The sequence below is a fragment of the Hypomesus transpacificus genome, chromosome 2 (genome assembly GCF_021917145.1).
Source record: "Hypomesus transpacificus isolate Combined female chromosome 2, fHypTra1, whole genome shotgun sequence".
NCBI classification, from domain to species: Eukaryota; Metazoa; Chordata; class Actinopteri; order Osmeriformes; family Osmeridae; genus Hypomesus; species Hypomesus transpacificus.
In genome coordinates, this window is record NC_061061.1 from 10,833,174 (window position 1) to 10,849,417 (window position 16,244).

Genomic DNA, 16,244 nt, shown 5'->3' on the forward strand with positions numbered 1-16,244 from the left:
GTGGGAATTGGGTTCTTGCAGCCCTGCTCAGCTTTGTGTGGGTGACCGAGTGAAGTACCCTTTTGTGAAGGGGGGCTGAGGTACTGTGGGTGATGCAGGGTCTGGTTCTGGTTAGAACATGCCGTGTTAACATAAGGCCGGGGTATTCATGCACGCTTTGTCAACTTCGACAGATTGGCCTCATTAATCATGGTGGAATAGCTTCTCGGATTCATGTGGCTTGTGAGAGGCATGGGAGTGTGTGTGTGTCTGTGTGTGTGTGATGTGCCTGTCTGTGTATTGATCTAAAGTAAAGGGTTTGTGTGCGTAGGAGAGGAAGGGATGTGCATGTCGGTGTCTTTCTGCATAAAAACGTCCACGCATTTGTGTGTGTGCGTATTTGGGTTGACAGACAAGCAGGCGTAAAAACATGATTGATTTCCATTGTTGGATGGCGCTTCTTGCCATTCAGCAGTGCTAGAGGCTCCATTATTTGCACACCTCAACAGAGAACACTCTCATAACTTTACCACACACACACATACATTTACCCCCCACCCACCAACCCCCAGAACTGCTGTGCCAAACCTCCAGTCAGCGAAATTAAGCCACCGTAACGAGCTGCACCGCAGTGAGACCCAATAGAAAAGCACTTCTGGCAAAAGTCTTTATGCCTCCTTTTACATTTCCTTCTGTCCAATATTACCCCCCCATAAAAAAGTGATGGTTATACGTACATCAGGAATGCATACCGTGTCTGTTACACCCTCTCTGGCTGTCTCTGGGTGTCTGGGCAGGTGTTCGTTAAAGCTGTGATGATGAGCTGTCAGGCTCCGCTCTGCCTCCAGCACTATAACACTGCTTTACTGCTAAGCTGGGTGTGCTGTGGAGCTGCCTGTATCCCGCTTTGTCTTGTTCTAGGGGGGGTCGAATGGATTGATCTAGGCCCTCTCGAGTCCCTCTACCCGGGCTCTGTCAAAGCGTTGGGAGAGAGAGCGTGCGTCTGTTGTGACTGAGCGGATCTGCGTGTGTTGTCAGCGATGGATTCCTGACAAACACACAGACTGCCGAGCTTCCTCGCTCCACATTTTGAATCCCTCTCTTGTATTCATCCCCCTCCATTCTCCCCCTTTTTTCGATCCCTGAATTTGCTTCTCTTGTCCTCTTTGCCTCCTCTTCTGCTCACCCCTTCTTCTCTTCCCCTTCCCCCCCTTCCCCCCCATCTCCTCCCTCTCTTCCCCCTCCTCCCGGCCCCCCCCATCCCTCTATCCCTCCCCCTCTTCTCCTCTTCTCCTCCTCTAATTGCTACGAGCTGTGGTTTCTATGCATCCAGGAAATTAGATCGACAAAAAGAGCCCAAGTGACTGGGCCTGCTTGTCTCCTCTCTACGGTATTGAATGTATCGAAGGATTCTCCTGCTGTCCAGCTGGTGGACAGAGGGACATGAAGGTGACCTGAGTGACCGGCCCGCGTTAGACAACCACAGGCCCGGGCGGCTGCTCTCATATTGGCTGGATTACCACCTGCAAACAGGAAAAACCAAACTCCAACCGATCTCTTTGAAACTATTTGCATTTCCTCCGCCGATCGGTCCGAGTCTGTCTACAAATGCCTTGCTTTTTATATCGCCACCACGTCGCCTAGACAACAGGTCTCTGTTAATCCCCCCCTCAACACACACACACACACCTAATTAGCTTTGACGTAAGAGAGAAGAAAAGGAGGGGGAGATAGTCAATCACATAATCTATAGAGAGCTTTAATCAGCTGGATGCAAACTGATAACCCACAGATTCTAGCCACATATCTTAAATTCTCAGGTCAAAGAAAATAGTTCCCATAATCTAGGAAAAATACAAAATACTTCAGTTAAGACAAATGGTCTCTTCTCATGTATTAAATCACCATTCCCTAACTTTACATACATTCTCTGACATGGACATAAGACTAAGTGTGTGTTGTATGCAGTAAAAAGCTGAACTTTGAGCTTTCAACAAAGGTGATCAATCTTGTGTAGAGCTGGGCGCCTGTCTTAGCAAACGCATAAGCACCCTTACACATGCACTCAAACACACACACACAAACACACACCATCACACACACACTCTTACACGCATACATCATGACACACACAGACACACACTCACACACCAGCTGGGGCCCAATTAGCTTTGGTGGAGGGCTGGTGACACAAGCAGCTTTCAGAGTGATGCATGGAGCACCAGGAACTAAGTAGTCTCTCTCCCGCTCTCTCTTTCTCCCACTCTCTGTATCAACACTCTTTATACTATACTGGATGGCATATGTGTGTGTCTCTCCTGTCTCTCCGTTCCTGTGTTTCTCTCCCTTTTCCTAACTAACGTCTCTACATCACCTGATACCTTGCCCTTCTGTACCTTTCTCTCTCTTTCTCTCTCTCTCTCTCTCTCTCTCTCTCTCTCTCTCTCTCTCTCTCTCTCTCTCTCTCTCTCTCTCTCTCTCTCTCTCTCTCTTTCTCTCTCTCTCTCTCTCTTTCTCTCTCCCTCTCTCTCTACAGTGACCTACATTGGTTTGAATAGAGTGTTGATGCTTTCTACAATTATGAATCACAAACCCACCGCCAGACGCTGCACGCTTAAACATACGTCCTCTTACTGACCGGTCAATGTGCTTGTTTCTCAGCACTATCAAAGTGCATCCATTCTTTGGCCCACACGGGGCATATGAATCAAGTGCACCTCGAGAGGGCCCTGCTTTTACTGTTCTACGACCGGATAATTGGGTCTACGATTGTGTGGGTTGTTTTTATTGATTCATCTGACAGCCTACAAAGCTTGAGTTTGATGGGAGGGAGTTATAAAAAAATATGTTACATACGTATGTTTCTAACAATTTTTTACCTGTCTCCTAATTAGAAGACATTTATTAAGCCGGTTAATGAAAGTGTTCAGTGACCGGCTTTGTTATTCACAGTACGTAAAGGCATTCTCCATACACAGTTACAGCATACTTGAGCTGGAGAGAAACAATAGGCAGCAAAAACAATAAAAGCTGAGTAAAAAAATGCCATTTGTTATTTTTCCATGTATGTATTTACCCATTACACTTTTGCGTCTGGATAGCTAACTTAAACATACCCTGACGAGGTGTGTCACCATACACATACTGTATTGTTGACCGTTATTTGACTTGTAGCTTTCCGGGAATACGTTTTATGCTGTTTATCCAGTTAATGTGTGATTAAATTTGACATCTCATTTTAAATTCATTATACCGCCATTTGTTAAAGGACAAGTTCAACCCAGCAAGGTGTTGTACAAATCTGTAATTTCATGTGAAGTACTAATGCTTCCCTTTACTTAGTCATTGAGGCTGGACGATACTATGACTAAACAGCTTAGGCAACTTCTCCTCAGGTCAGTTCACTCTGAACTACCAGTTGTTATGCAAGCCTCACGTAGCCTACTAGCCTGCTAGCATCTTTCCTGCCTTCTCTTTCTCAATTGCAAGTCCATTAGCTGCTTGCCCACTAGCATTCCCAGCTGGCCTAGACCACTCATTCACAAGCCTCGCAAAGCCTCCTAGCATGCTAACCCTTCATACCGATGGCCAGTTAGGCTCATATACTGATAACTACTGCTTGTTGTTCTTACTGTCAGCCACCAGTTCCTCAGGTCTGACTCACTTTCCAAGTAAGCCTGTTACTCTATACTGACTAAACTTCTTCCTTCAGACTAAACACAGACTTCCATCATCAATACTGTTTTTAACCCCGGCTAAAAATATAGCTAAGTTCCCCTTCAGATGTCACATGGTATCAGTCACATAGAGGGCGGTTGAACTTTTAGCATTTTACATACATTTTGTGGTTGTTTTTGTGTCAGGGCCTGAGAAGGAAGTTTTGGTTGCTTGGGTCACGTAGCATGTGTGTAGTTGTGAAAGGTTTTTTCCAGTTCATATGTCCTCAGCTTGTTTTTTTAGTTTCAGTTTGAGTTGTGTTTATTTGGAAATGTCTGGTTGGTGTGTGCCTAATGACAAGTGTTTGATAATGACTTACTAAATGTGCTACGGTTTAGTTTTCAACATTCATTACATGGCAGCTTTTTATATTGACAGAAGAAATTTTCCTCTCTTCCTCTCTTTTCCTCCTTCTCCATCAGTGCCCATCAGTGTCCAGTTGGTTCTGTAGTCATGTGACCATGTTTGCCTATTTGCCCTCGGTCTGTCCCTTAGCGGTAAAGATCCACACACTCTACTGTGTGTGTGTGTGCGTGTGTGTGTGTGCTTGTGTGTGTGTGCATGTGTGTGTGTGTGTGTGTGGGGGTGTGTGTGCACATTTGTGACCTTGTTCCATATAAATGATGTGCTACCCTGAGGTAGGACAGGAGGATCAGAAGAAAGGGAAAGTCATCGACGAAGCTGCTAGGAAGTAGTTGTTCAGTGACCAGGGTTTGAACGCATCCAAACTTTTGGGTCTGGAACCTGGCCTTTCCACTTCAGTCACCATGAGCACGCTCTGTTAAACTGGTCAGTGCAGAACCAATAGCATATGGTGGCAGGCAGCTTTGTAAGCCAGGGGGGAAGTGTGGAGGTGTGTGTGTGTGTATGTGTGTAGGGGGACAGGGACGAGGGTGGGGGGGGGGGGGTACCTCCTGACCAGCAGGGCTGGCCTGTGTCAAGAGAAGCAGGAGAGAACAAGAGAATGTAAACAGGTGGAAGTGTATGTGTGTGTGTGTGCGTGCGTATGAGATGGGTGTACACGTGTAAGCGTGCATACGTGTGTGGACCGTGTAGCCTGACCGGCTCCATTAGACCGTGTAGCCTGACCGGCTCCATTAAACCGTGTAGCCTGACCGGCTCCATTAGACAGTGTTTACCATTCCCCAACGCAGGGTTGGGGTCTGACGCTCTGCCTTCACCCATCAATCACACGCGTTGCCGTCGGCAACCCCCCTCAGTTCTTCGCCGCGCACCAGCCGTTGGCATCACTTCTGGGATGTTAAACCGCCTGTGTTGTTGTCGGTGGATGACTGGCATTTTTTGGTGCATTCCTCTCCAGTGATGTCCCATTGTTTGGCAGACTTGGGGTGTCCGAAAGTGTGCTTGTACAGTAGCCTGACTGCATATGGTGTGGATGCATTGGGCTTTACTGGAACACTCACTTAGGACTTTCGGGAAGTGAGGTTGTTCTTGAAAGGAATTTTCTGTTTATCTAAAATGGGTCATAAAACAGAGAACGATGTCATCACTCTGACAGTGGGGTGTTCTTCCCCCTCAGAATCAGGTTGTAGTTCATTAAAGGACCCACACGTAACTGCTTCATGGATCAAAGTCACGTCTATCTCATGTGATACACTGAATTCCGATTCTGTATATTGCCCATTTTTGTAGATTTTTCAGCTACAGCTTTTACAGTTATTTTCCTTTTTTTCTCCACAACATGTGAAGCATGTGTTATCCATTCGTCACAGATAGAAACATAATATTCCTGTAAACAGTATATGGTATATGTACTCTACAGCCGTAACCAAAAGTATTGGGAGCGACATACATTTTGTGTTTGTAAAGCTTGCTGGGCCTTGGCTTAAAACGAATACTTACATAATGTCAGTAAGTCATATCATCAGCAAAGGGGAAAGTGTGAACTAGTTCTAGCCAGGTAAAATCACTCTATCAAGCTGAAACATATGAAAACATTTTTGCTCACCAGCCACTGTGGCTAGTGGTTTTCCAAAGTTACTAGCCACTCAGCAATTTCACTAGCCACAATTTTGTTGGGAAATTAAGTTTTATTTGATTAAAGTTGACTACGGTTTGCTACTATTATTTACTTGAAAAACTAGATTTACAATCCTTTCAAATGTAAATGACCATTGTAAACACCCAAAATCAAGACGTCAAATGCATGTGTCGCCAAATCTCAAAGCTCTTATAGGCCATATGTGTAAAGTTCCTTTTGTATGAAAATATGCAACCGATTAAGACAAAGACAAAAAGAGTAGCTCATTGCATATGACGGGGTGTAAAGATGTATTGAAAATAAATGAACTACACAGAATTTCTTTTTGTCCAGCTACATTTTTACAAACACAATAATTTTGGTCTCTTCATTTTCGGTTTCACGTTCATCACCAGTTTTTCTCTTTTTTTGTCTGCCCTCCGGGTTTTCCTACACCTGTTATGTAGCCTACCGCCACATCCTTGCCTTGCACTGAGCAGTGTGCTCAAGTTTTATCAAAAGCCACACAAGACGAGCTTTCGCGTGTGTTCGCGTGTCTTTCTTGCTTAGCAACGAACGTACGGTGGCCGAGACTGTTTAACACAGGGGGAAACTATACGTAGGAACTGGTTGAAATGCGTGTGTCTCACGGTCAATGCGTGAGGCTAGAGAACCCTGCCATGAGATTATAATTTTGTTGAGAAGACTACAATAAAACAATCTTATAGCGAGAGATATGTAAAATTCCACCTGCCAAAGTGGCTAGTAAGAGTGACTGCTTTACCCGCCACAGCCCATTTGGCGGGTGGGCGGGTGCTAATGTCATATATATTCAAAGCTGGTCATATATTCAAAGTAACCTTCTTATTATGCATTGCATGTGTTTACACCTCTTATATCCAGCACTGTTGGCCAACACCAAGTGTGATACGACTTCACTGCCTCCTTAAGATTCTGACCCTTTTTCAGGTGGATAGGAGGAGCTGTGCTATGATGTCACAGGTACGAAACAGGAAGTGCACGTGCCCAGCTGGCGCTGCCATGTGTCTGATGACGCCAGCACTTCCCCTTGAGAGACTCTGGAAGCTGACTCATAGAAAAATGAAGAAGACGAACCAAGCACCATTTAGTTGTATAACTCAATCTAGTCAGTCCCGAACCCTTTTTTCCACACTGGAGGGTGAGAGAGGCCCTTGATGCGTGGGCACTCTTAGCAAAACGTTGTTTCTTCTTTGCTCTCTCAGGAAACAAAGTGCTTAGGTGCCCCGCTTTGAATTGAACACCTCACTCCTCTATTTAGCCTGACTTACCATCAGCACAAGGTCAAGCCTAGTTCTAGACCGTGAAGTTGTATTTAGACTGAGACTGGGTTTGAGACATGTCTGGTGACCCATGTGCACAGCAGCTCACTGTTTCATTCTTCTTCACGAGCTCTCAGACGTTTCGAGGACAACCCTCACCTTAGCATTCACTGCTGCTCTGCAGGCGTCACAGGGAACCTTCAAATAACTTCCTAAGAGTTTTTAAGGCAGTAAAATAAAAGTATTCCACGGTCACAATGGTTTCCTTAAAAACTGAATAGGGATGGGACAGCGGAGTGGGGGGTTATAATGATAAAATAGTTTTCAGTGACAATCTAAACTGAGACAATAGGTTGACCTGATAAGAGTTGACCCAGTCAGTTCTCATATCTCCCTTGAGAACGTGTCGAGTTGATGTTCTCCAGCTGGGCCCGTGACGAGAACCCAGAGGAACAAAAGAACGGACCAAGAAATAGAAAAGGAACCAGGTTGATGTGGGTTGAGAACACGAGGACAGGGGCTGTGTTCTATATTTACGTTTTTGCACAGATAGAGATCAGTAATTGGCTCGTGCTGTGCCTATTCTGCCAGCTTCTCGTGCTTAGAGGAGGCACTGCAGTGGTTTTCGTGACAAGATTGTCAAAACAGCACCATTAAGGCCTTTTGGGGGGGGGGGGGGGGGGCTGGAAGCTTTCCCTGGGATTTGGTTCTGGCCTTTGTCTTTGTAGTGGCGCGACCAGCTTCTTGCTCATGTCTGATGTTGTTTGAGCAAAGCATTCCCGAGGGACCACCTGAGAGTGCTTTTCTATCACTCGTCGTCTTCTCGGAAAGAAACGGCTGTTCTTCTCTGGTGACCTTTGAACAGAAGGTGGTGTCTGCCTTTGGGAGGGATGGAGAGGAGCCAGTACATGGCTCAGTGACAAGAACATACAGGCTACGTTGTGTTCTGTGTGGCCTCAACATCATGAATCACGGCTGAAGAGGGGTAGCGGTGGGGGGGGGGGAGGGGGAAGGAGGGGGGCTCTCAGCGGTGTTCTGGTCTGTCCTGATTCTCTCCGGGTTCCGTCCTGGATTTACGCTCGTTTGACTACTGCATCTTGAGGGACTCATTCAGAAGACCTGCTCCCATGGCGAAGTAGCCTACATTCATGAACTTCCACTGGGATGTTGATTTACGGGGGCTGACGACATGAGACCACTGCAGCCTTTTGTGGAAAAGTACTGAGTAGAACTGGGCTGATGCAGATGGTGAACTGGGTAGGGTGGGGGCTGATAAGACTGGGGAGGGTCAGGGCTGAAGAGGAGGGAGGACTGGTTGGTTTGACGGGGCCCTGGGAAGGGCGGCTGAGGGCTGGATGGGGGGGGTCAATGGATAGGGGATATGGGGGTGGGGTGGTGCACACCACGTGAATGGCGTATGACCAGAGTAGCTGCTCAAGACAGCCTGGTAAATAATGGCTGTTTTGGACAGAGACTTATGTGACTGCGTATGTGAAGAGAGAGAGAATTAGAGAGAGAGAGAGAGAGTGTGTTTGTGAGTGTGTGTGTGTGTGGGGTGGGGGGGTTGGAGTGAGAATGAGAGTGTAAGAGAGATGTTGAAAAGGGGCGGGGGGGGGGGTGTATCACCGGGTAGAGCTTCTTCTGAGCAGCTAGCGCTCCTGAGCAGCTTGCCATCTGATTGGAGGAAAGGGACGCAGCCCGCTCTGCCCCTCCCCCCTCCCCCTTCTCCTTGCTAGTGTTACAGCAGGAGAGGAGCTGAGCAGAGCAGAGAGAGCCCGCCACACGGCACACGCACTTAGCTGAAACAGGACCCCGCATCTTCATCCCTGCTCTCTAAGCTCTGCGTTTCTCGACGTGGCCTTTCGCTACCTTCCAGGACCACAGCCAGAAAGCATTCACCTCTCCTTGGGCCAGATCTCTGCCCTCTAAATCCAGTATCGCCTAGTTTGACCCGTGCATGATAGGTGTCCACGTCGTTTCCTTTGGAACGGGTAACCTCAGTGAAGGCAACTCGACCCCGCTTTCATTGCTCTGAAGAGAGAACAGGGAAGAGCAAGTCACCATGGGCAGACAGGGGCATGATGCCAGCGCGCCCACCCCGGGCATGCGTATGCAGCGCTCCCAGAGCAAGATGAGCCTGTCGGCTTCCTTCGAGGCTCTGGCCGTCTACTTCCCCTGCATGAACTCCTTCGATGAGGAGGACGGAGGTAAGATGGCCCCCTGAGACCGAGAGGAGGGGAGGGGAGAGGAGGAGAGGAAGAGGGCAAGGCGGGAAGGAGAAAAGAAGAGAGGACTAGAGGGTCGCAGAAAGGGAGAGAAAAAGAGGAGAGGACGAGAGAGAGGAGAGGGGAAAAAAAGAGAAAGGAGAAGAATGGGAGGATGTAGAAGAGGACAGTGAGGAGAGGAGGGAATCAGAGCGAAAGAGAGAGGAGAGGCAGGGAGATGGACGACTCTGTGCATCTTCAACATGTTGTGCAGCTCAGTTGCATGGTGGGTGCGTTCTATTTTAGGTTCACACACGGTTCTGGGATTGACTGTTGTAGTCAATTGATTTTCCTTGACGTGAGTGTTGATTGGGCCTTTCTATTTTGTCATTCAGAGACAACATGCCCACGTCAGAGCGTGTTCAGAGAGCAGGCTGGTTTGATTTCTGCTGAGCTGTTTAGGTTTGCCGTCTCATCTCCTAAGTGTTACTCACATGAATGAAACATTGCTTGAAAAACGTATCTCCAGGCTCCACTGTAACGATGTGAATGAACCATTTGTTAGTTTCTGGTGGGCGGTAGATCAGAATGCTTCCAGTCCACAAAGGGAGGGAGGAAGTGGATATTGCAGAAGTGCACTAGTAGGCTTTAGACTGCGAGATTTAGACAGGAAGTTAATGTGGCTGAATTGCGCGCTGGATCTTCTTCAGTAGCTGTCTGCTCTCCCTGGGATCTAGCCTAAAAGTGTAGACATTGGCTGCTGGCGTGGTAGCTAGTGATGACCCTTGATCGAATCCAGCCTTTTAGAACTAAAATGCGGCACGAAAGAGGAGTAACAGTTTATCACAAAAATATTGCTACAGCCCAGAAACAAAACACTTGCCATTCACATTACAATGAAGGTGTCCAATAGTCCCTGGATTTGAGTGTAATAATGCATTTATCTTATTCAGCAGAAATGTTCTCCAAAGCGATTTACTGGGGGGACGGGGTTGAATCTGCGACTTCTTGATTGCAGCCAAATGCTCTACCACTGTGCTATACAGTAACACTACAGCAGTACTTCCTGGTCTGTTGGCCCCTTTACTTCTCATCATCCTCAAAGCTGCTGATCTCTGACCGTCAGGTGAGGCAGAGCGGCCTCATCAGAGGCAGCTGGATGGCTTATTAGAACAATATGGGCTGGGCTGCCCCGGTAGCTCACTGGGTAGGGAGCGTGCCGTACAGGGTGAGGCCCATGTGCAGAGACCCGGTTCAGTTCTGGCCCGGGACGTTTCTGCATGTTTTCCCCTCTCTCTCCCATCCATTTCATGTCTATCTCTAAAGGCAAACGTATTTCTTAATGGAAACTATATGGGCTGCTTCAGCTCTGTGATGCTGGGTGAGGTCACTGTAATTAACACCGGTATTCAGTCAGAGTCCCATCAGGTTATTTCTGCAAGGTCTCCCATCCATGCCAACAAATGGTTGGAGCGTTGGAAGCATGCACAGTAAGCTATATGTAGTCAGCCTGCATTACATTAATGTCGATATGCAAAAGGTAGACATGTTAGACCTTAGAGACAGTGTTCCGTCGCAGTTATGCCAACATCACAATGACAAACTGTCAACTTGACAGCCTGTTGTTTTGGTGCCTGGCTGTATACAGTATCTTGTTCTAAGTTTGGTTGGCTGCCTGGCTGCCTGGCCGGGTGTCTGACTATGAGAGGTGCTGTGACATTGTCAGGGCAGATCACATGAACGTCGGTCCCCCTCCTGTCCCCCCTACAGCGTCTGTGTGCGCTCCACGGCAACAGGAAGAGGGGGCGGACGTCTCAGAATATGCCACATTCCAGGCTCCGCTGTCAAAAATAAAGACGGCTTCCGAGATCCTTCTTCCTGTCTTTTCAGTCTTTTCAAGTGGTGGGGGGGTGGGGGTGGGGGGGTGGGGGGGGCACAGCTGCAGGGACAACAGCAGGGCTATCATTGAGGGCTTTCGAGTCACTTTGACTCCAATTCATGTTCGGAGAATGAGTCATCATCATTAGGAACGATGAGGTTACTAGCTTTGCATCCACCAATCAATGCCTGATTGGGCTCTGCCTGTGTAAGCCCTCCCTGGAATGTCTTTGCATCACGATAATGCATTTTCTATATTTTTGGTAAATGACTACAAAGGATCACCGGATTGTGTTCATTTGCCACTCCGAATGAAACCACAGTCAGAGAAGTGGAACCGTTCTTACAGCCTCTGTGCTGTCATCCAAACAGCATCCAATGTCTGTGACTCAGAGCAGGGCCGTGCTGTATAAACACCAGGTGATGAACACTCACACACGTCTCAAAGAAGCGTTAACATGGTTGATCCGGTCAGGACAGGCGTCTATGCCTCCAGTCAACCCAAACAAAGTTATCATGCTCGTTTCTCACTTGTCACAGGAGATAAACAAAACCAAACTGATAGAGTACTTGAACTAGTGCCTGGGTTCCCTGGTGTATGCCACTCTGGTCTGTGACACATTTTTGTTGAACCTTTCATGTGACGAATTGGGTATTGTGTTTCACTAGTGGTCTTACCTGTTGGCTTTGGCTGTGGGGAATGTAATCTGCAAAAGCTGGCTGAGAGAACTGGAGCTAGCAGCGGCTCCTAGATTTGGGAAAAAATCCTAAGTCTAACAGTGGGTACTCTGTGCATGTGTGTGTGTGCATCAACTCGTGCAAATGTGTGTGTGTGGCTCAGCATTAGAACAGCGGCAGCCACGTGCCCCCACACCGACGCTGTCAGAGAGATTGGTAGAAGATGCTCAGCGGCTCTAATGGGGGCAGTCAGCTGTCTGTTTGAATCAACGCGGAGAGGAGAAAAGAGTAGAGGACAGGAGGGGAGAGAGGAGTCTCCTGTTGAGCGTATGACCTATGGACGGTCCGGAAGGTGCAGTCTAGATGCTGCCGTGTATTGAATAGGTCGAATCCCCATTATAATGAACATACCTCTCCTGCTGAATCTTGCCACGCCACACGACCAGAGTGGACGATATCTTTCGCTACACTCACCACGGAATAAAGGTTTCCGTTTCTCTCTTTCCCCACTCCAGAAGCGGGCGGTAAGAAGCTGCGCAGCACCATCCAGCGCAGCACGGAGACAGGCCTGGCCGTGGAGATGAGGAGCAGGATGACCCGGCAGGCCAGCAGGGAGTCCACCGACGGCAGCATGAACAGCTACAGCTCCGAGGGGAAGTGAGTGTGGAGAGATACGGGAGCACACCGGGAAAAAAAGAACTTCACATGACAAAACGAACTTGACCTTGTGTCTCTGTGGCGACATCGGGGTGCGTTCCCATGGTAACCTTGCATGTCTTTGTTGGGTTGTAGCCTCATCTTCCCCGGCGTGAGGCTGTCTTCAGACGCGCAGTTCAGCGACTTCCTGGACGGACTCGGACCCGCCCAGCTCGTTGGACGACAGACATTGGCCACGCCCCCCATGGGTATGTATCCATCCATCCATCTATCTATCCATCTATCTACCTATCTACCTATTTACCTACCTACCTGGGTAGGGATCAGAGGGTGGTCTGACGTAGTGTTGTGTATGCAGGTGACATCCAGATTGGCATGGTGGATAAGAAGGGGGCGCTGGAGGTGGAGGTCATCCGAGCCCGCGGCCTCGTAGGAAAGCCAGGTTCCAAGGCACTGCCAGGTGAGAACAATCAAACCCCCCCCCAGGGAGCCGGCGTGGCGTCTGAACTGTCTCAAATGAATGTTCTATTCAGCCTGCCAACAACTTGTAGAACATTCTGACACCCCCTCTCTGTCTCTCTCTTTCCAGCACCATATGTAAAGGTCTACCTTTTGGAAAATGGAGCCTGCATAGCCAAAAAGAAAACAAAAGTAGCAAGAAAAACCTTGGACCCCCTTTACCAGCAGGCACTGCCCTTTGAGGAAAGTCCAGGAGGGAAGGTCTTACAGGTAGATACAGTCCCACCCCCCTGGTCACACTTTCACACAATACTCAATATGACTTCTCGTGCGTTTTATATTTATTGAAGTTTATAGCAACAAATATGATTATGATAATGTAACAATACCTCTGTTGTCTTCACAGATCATTGTATGGGGAGACTACGGGCGCATGGACCACAAATCTTTTCTGGGAGCCGTACAGATACTCTTAGACGAGCTGGACCTGTCCAACATGGTGATTGGCTGGTTCAAGCTCTTTCCTCCTTCCTCATTGGTGGACCCTACCCTGGCCCCCCTGACTAGAAGAGCTTCCCAGTCTTCATTGGACAGTTTCTCGCGGTCATAGCAGCCTGTGGACTGACTGACCAGCATCGTTGTAGCAGCCAGGGTGCGAGGTTTTCAGAAAGGTCAAGGGTCGCCACGGTAACAGGCCATGCGCAAACCACCCCCCCCCCCTTTTCCCCGCCCCCTGGTTACACTGCATGCTTGATGTTGTGTTCTCTAAGCCTGTCTAAGGGGCGCACACGTGGTCCTGGATTTGGAGTGGAAAAAGCGGCGCGCACGCTTGTGCACGCTCGCAAGCTCCACGACTGGGAAGCGGCGATCACAACAGGAAGCTGGAATTAACTCCTTAAGCACGAGGGATAGCTGTTCGATTCCGGGTTTTCATCCAATTTTTGAAGCCATTTGGGGTCAGAACTGGGAACCGCTAAAGCGTTCCACAGATGCCCTTTTTTCGAATGAAAAATAAATGTTATGTTTTCATTTAATTTTTCAGATTGTAATTTTTTTTTTTTTTTTTGTTTTTGTTAATTTTTTTATTGTCAATGTACTTGTACCTGAAAGGGGTGACAGTGCTGCTTACCTAAAGCTTGGTCACACCATGCCAACAGACGTAGCTTTGTTAATGGAGCTATGAGTATGGTACTCATTGGAGAGGTGTGCCCCAGCTACAGTAGCTACCAGCCTCCCTAGACACCACAGGCCTCAGATACGTGACTGTGCTGAGTCACGACACAGGTCGATCACCAGAGAGACTCTACTTAAGTTATTAAAGGCAATAGTGAAGTGGCTACCGCACCATCGACGCTCCACAACCCAATGATCAGAACCTGCTACAAGACGAACTTGTATGATCTGACATCATCATCTCTCTGTTGATATATTGTATGAAATTTCAATGAGAAAAAAAAATACTTTTGTTTTGCATGGACTCAAATTTAGCTGAATAAAAAAAAGAAAGAAATATGAAAATTATTTTCTTGAGGCTGCAACTTGCAAAAAAAGACAAAGAAAAATAAATAAAACAGATCAGCCATTTTCAACAATTTATATTATTTTTAAAGATAACTAGTGCATGGTTTTCAAGGGGAGTGAATGCCACAGCGTGATTAAGAAGAATCATAGTTTATCATTCTTTAGACCATTCAACAGTCTGTGTTTTTGCAGACCTTCATTTAAGGGGAACTTAAAGACTACTTTTGGAATTATTTAACAAAAGAAAAAGTGACAAAAGTGATGATGGGAACATAATGTAAATGATTTAGTTCATTGTAAAAGGCAGAAGTCTTTTGATTACAAAAATATTTTCTCTTGTCCCAGGGTAACCATTGTACTCTCCATCTCTTCATTGCTACTGTTGTCCAATCCCCCTGTTATTGTCTAGATTTCTAGGGCTGTTGATTCATTTACAGTTCTGTATAGTTTCGTTATGTATTTATTTTGAATTTGATTTTTTTAACAAGCATGTTGAAAAGGATTTTCTGCAACATGGCTTGGGCACACCTTACAGTAACTCAGCATGTTTTGATAGAGATGATATTTGGAGATTTTGCAGTTTCTTGTACAGTGCATGTCAACTTCGTTACTTTTCTCCCTCACCTTCAATTGAATTCTCTACAGAAAATTAGTTACTGGTCTTTCGTGACCGATTATTAAAAAGGTTTAAATCTAAACATTCCACCCCAAGGATCATATTTTCTTTCAAAACTGAAAAAAAGATGAGGAAAATATTTTATATTTATGGAGGTTGACAAAAAAGTTGTGATTGCAAGTGTATTTTATTTCAGTATTGTTAACTAACATGCAAAAATAATCTGTATTGGTACAGCAAGAGGTTTATACCCAAGCAAGAAAAAGTTAGCATATGATTTATGTATGCTGCTGTGAAGTTCAATTCTACAGGAACTGTTTAGTGAAGGTGAATGCACCATTAGGTCAAACATGGGATATTGCCACTCAAAAGGATTTTTCGTTCTTGTTTTATGAAAATAAAGTTCATTTAATATATTTTTGTTAGTTTATTTAAAAGCCAAGACCAGTTTATTTTTTATTTTCTATTTTTAGTAATAAAAAATGCTTCTCATAAATGAGAGGTGAATCTTATAGTTAAAGTAAGTCTACATGAAAATGACATTATTCCTTTTCTGTGTAAAGTCAAACACATTCTAATGTGCATTCAGTACCATGTTGCTGGAACAAACTGTTTATTTTCCTTTTGGTTTGCATTGTATATAATATATAAAAAATCAAGATTTGAATAGACAACCTAACACGGCTAGATAGAATCTCTCGGAATAGGAATAATGTCTCTCATGAAGACAGAGGCGTTTTGTTATTTTATCCTTTTGAATGCCTTTCATTTTTCTGTTTTGGTGCAATGTGTTAATGCCAAGACAATGTCTTGGTAAAGTATGGTTGAGTACAGAGATTTATGTAAGTTATTTTTCAAATTAAAAATTAAAAAATGGATATTACACTGATGCTGTGTGTCGGATTACAATATCAAGATGGACTCCAACACAATCTCAATACTGACAACATAACATTAACACATAATATGAATACATTCAACTTGTAGTTGTTTCTCCCATTTACTACTTGGTAAAACAAAGAAGGTAGGTAAAGTCAACATCAATATTTCCTAGACAATACCCAAGGCTTCTATACAGGTAGTAAATCTACATACGTCAACATCTGACATGTCATTTAAAATGATTTGACGACAAAGGTATTGCAAAGTGTGTTTGTGTTGCAGCGGTCACAATGTATACATTTTGTGAGGTCACTGCAACAGGGTTTCAGAGAAGCCGTTTTCATGCAGTTCTCCATGAAAGGTTAGTTCTG

At 46.1% G+C, this 16,244-nt stretch overlaps 1 protein-coding gene across 1 annotated transcript in view; it reads left to right on the forward strand.

Annotated features, from left to right (window-relative positions):
- The window catches only part of rims2a (regulating synaptic membrane exocytosis 2a), a 65,093-nt gene extending 49,688 nt beyond the window's left edge, over positions 1 to 15,405 (forward strand). Inside the window, 5 exon segments of the mRNA XM_047030330.1 lie at positions 12,254 to 12,395; positions 12,531 to 12,643; positions 12,754 to 12,855; positions 12,985 to 13,124; positions 13,261 to 15,405. Coding sequence (XP_046886286.1) covers positions 12,254 to 12,395; positions 12,531 to 12,643; positions 12,754 to 12,855; positions 12,985 to 13,124; positions 13,261 to 13,464 — 701 coding nt within the window. The 3' untranslated portion in view covers positions 13,465 to 15,405.
- Positions 15,406 to 16,244: the final 839 nt, after the last annotated feature.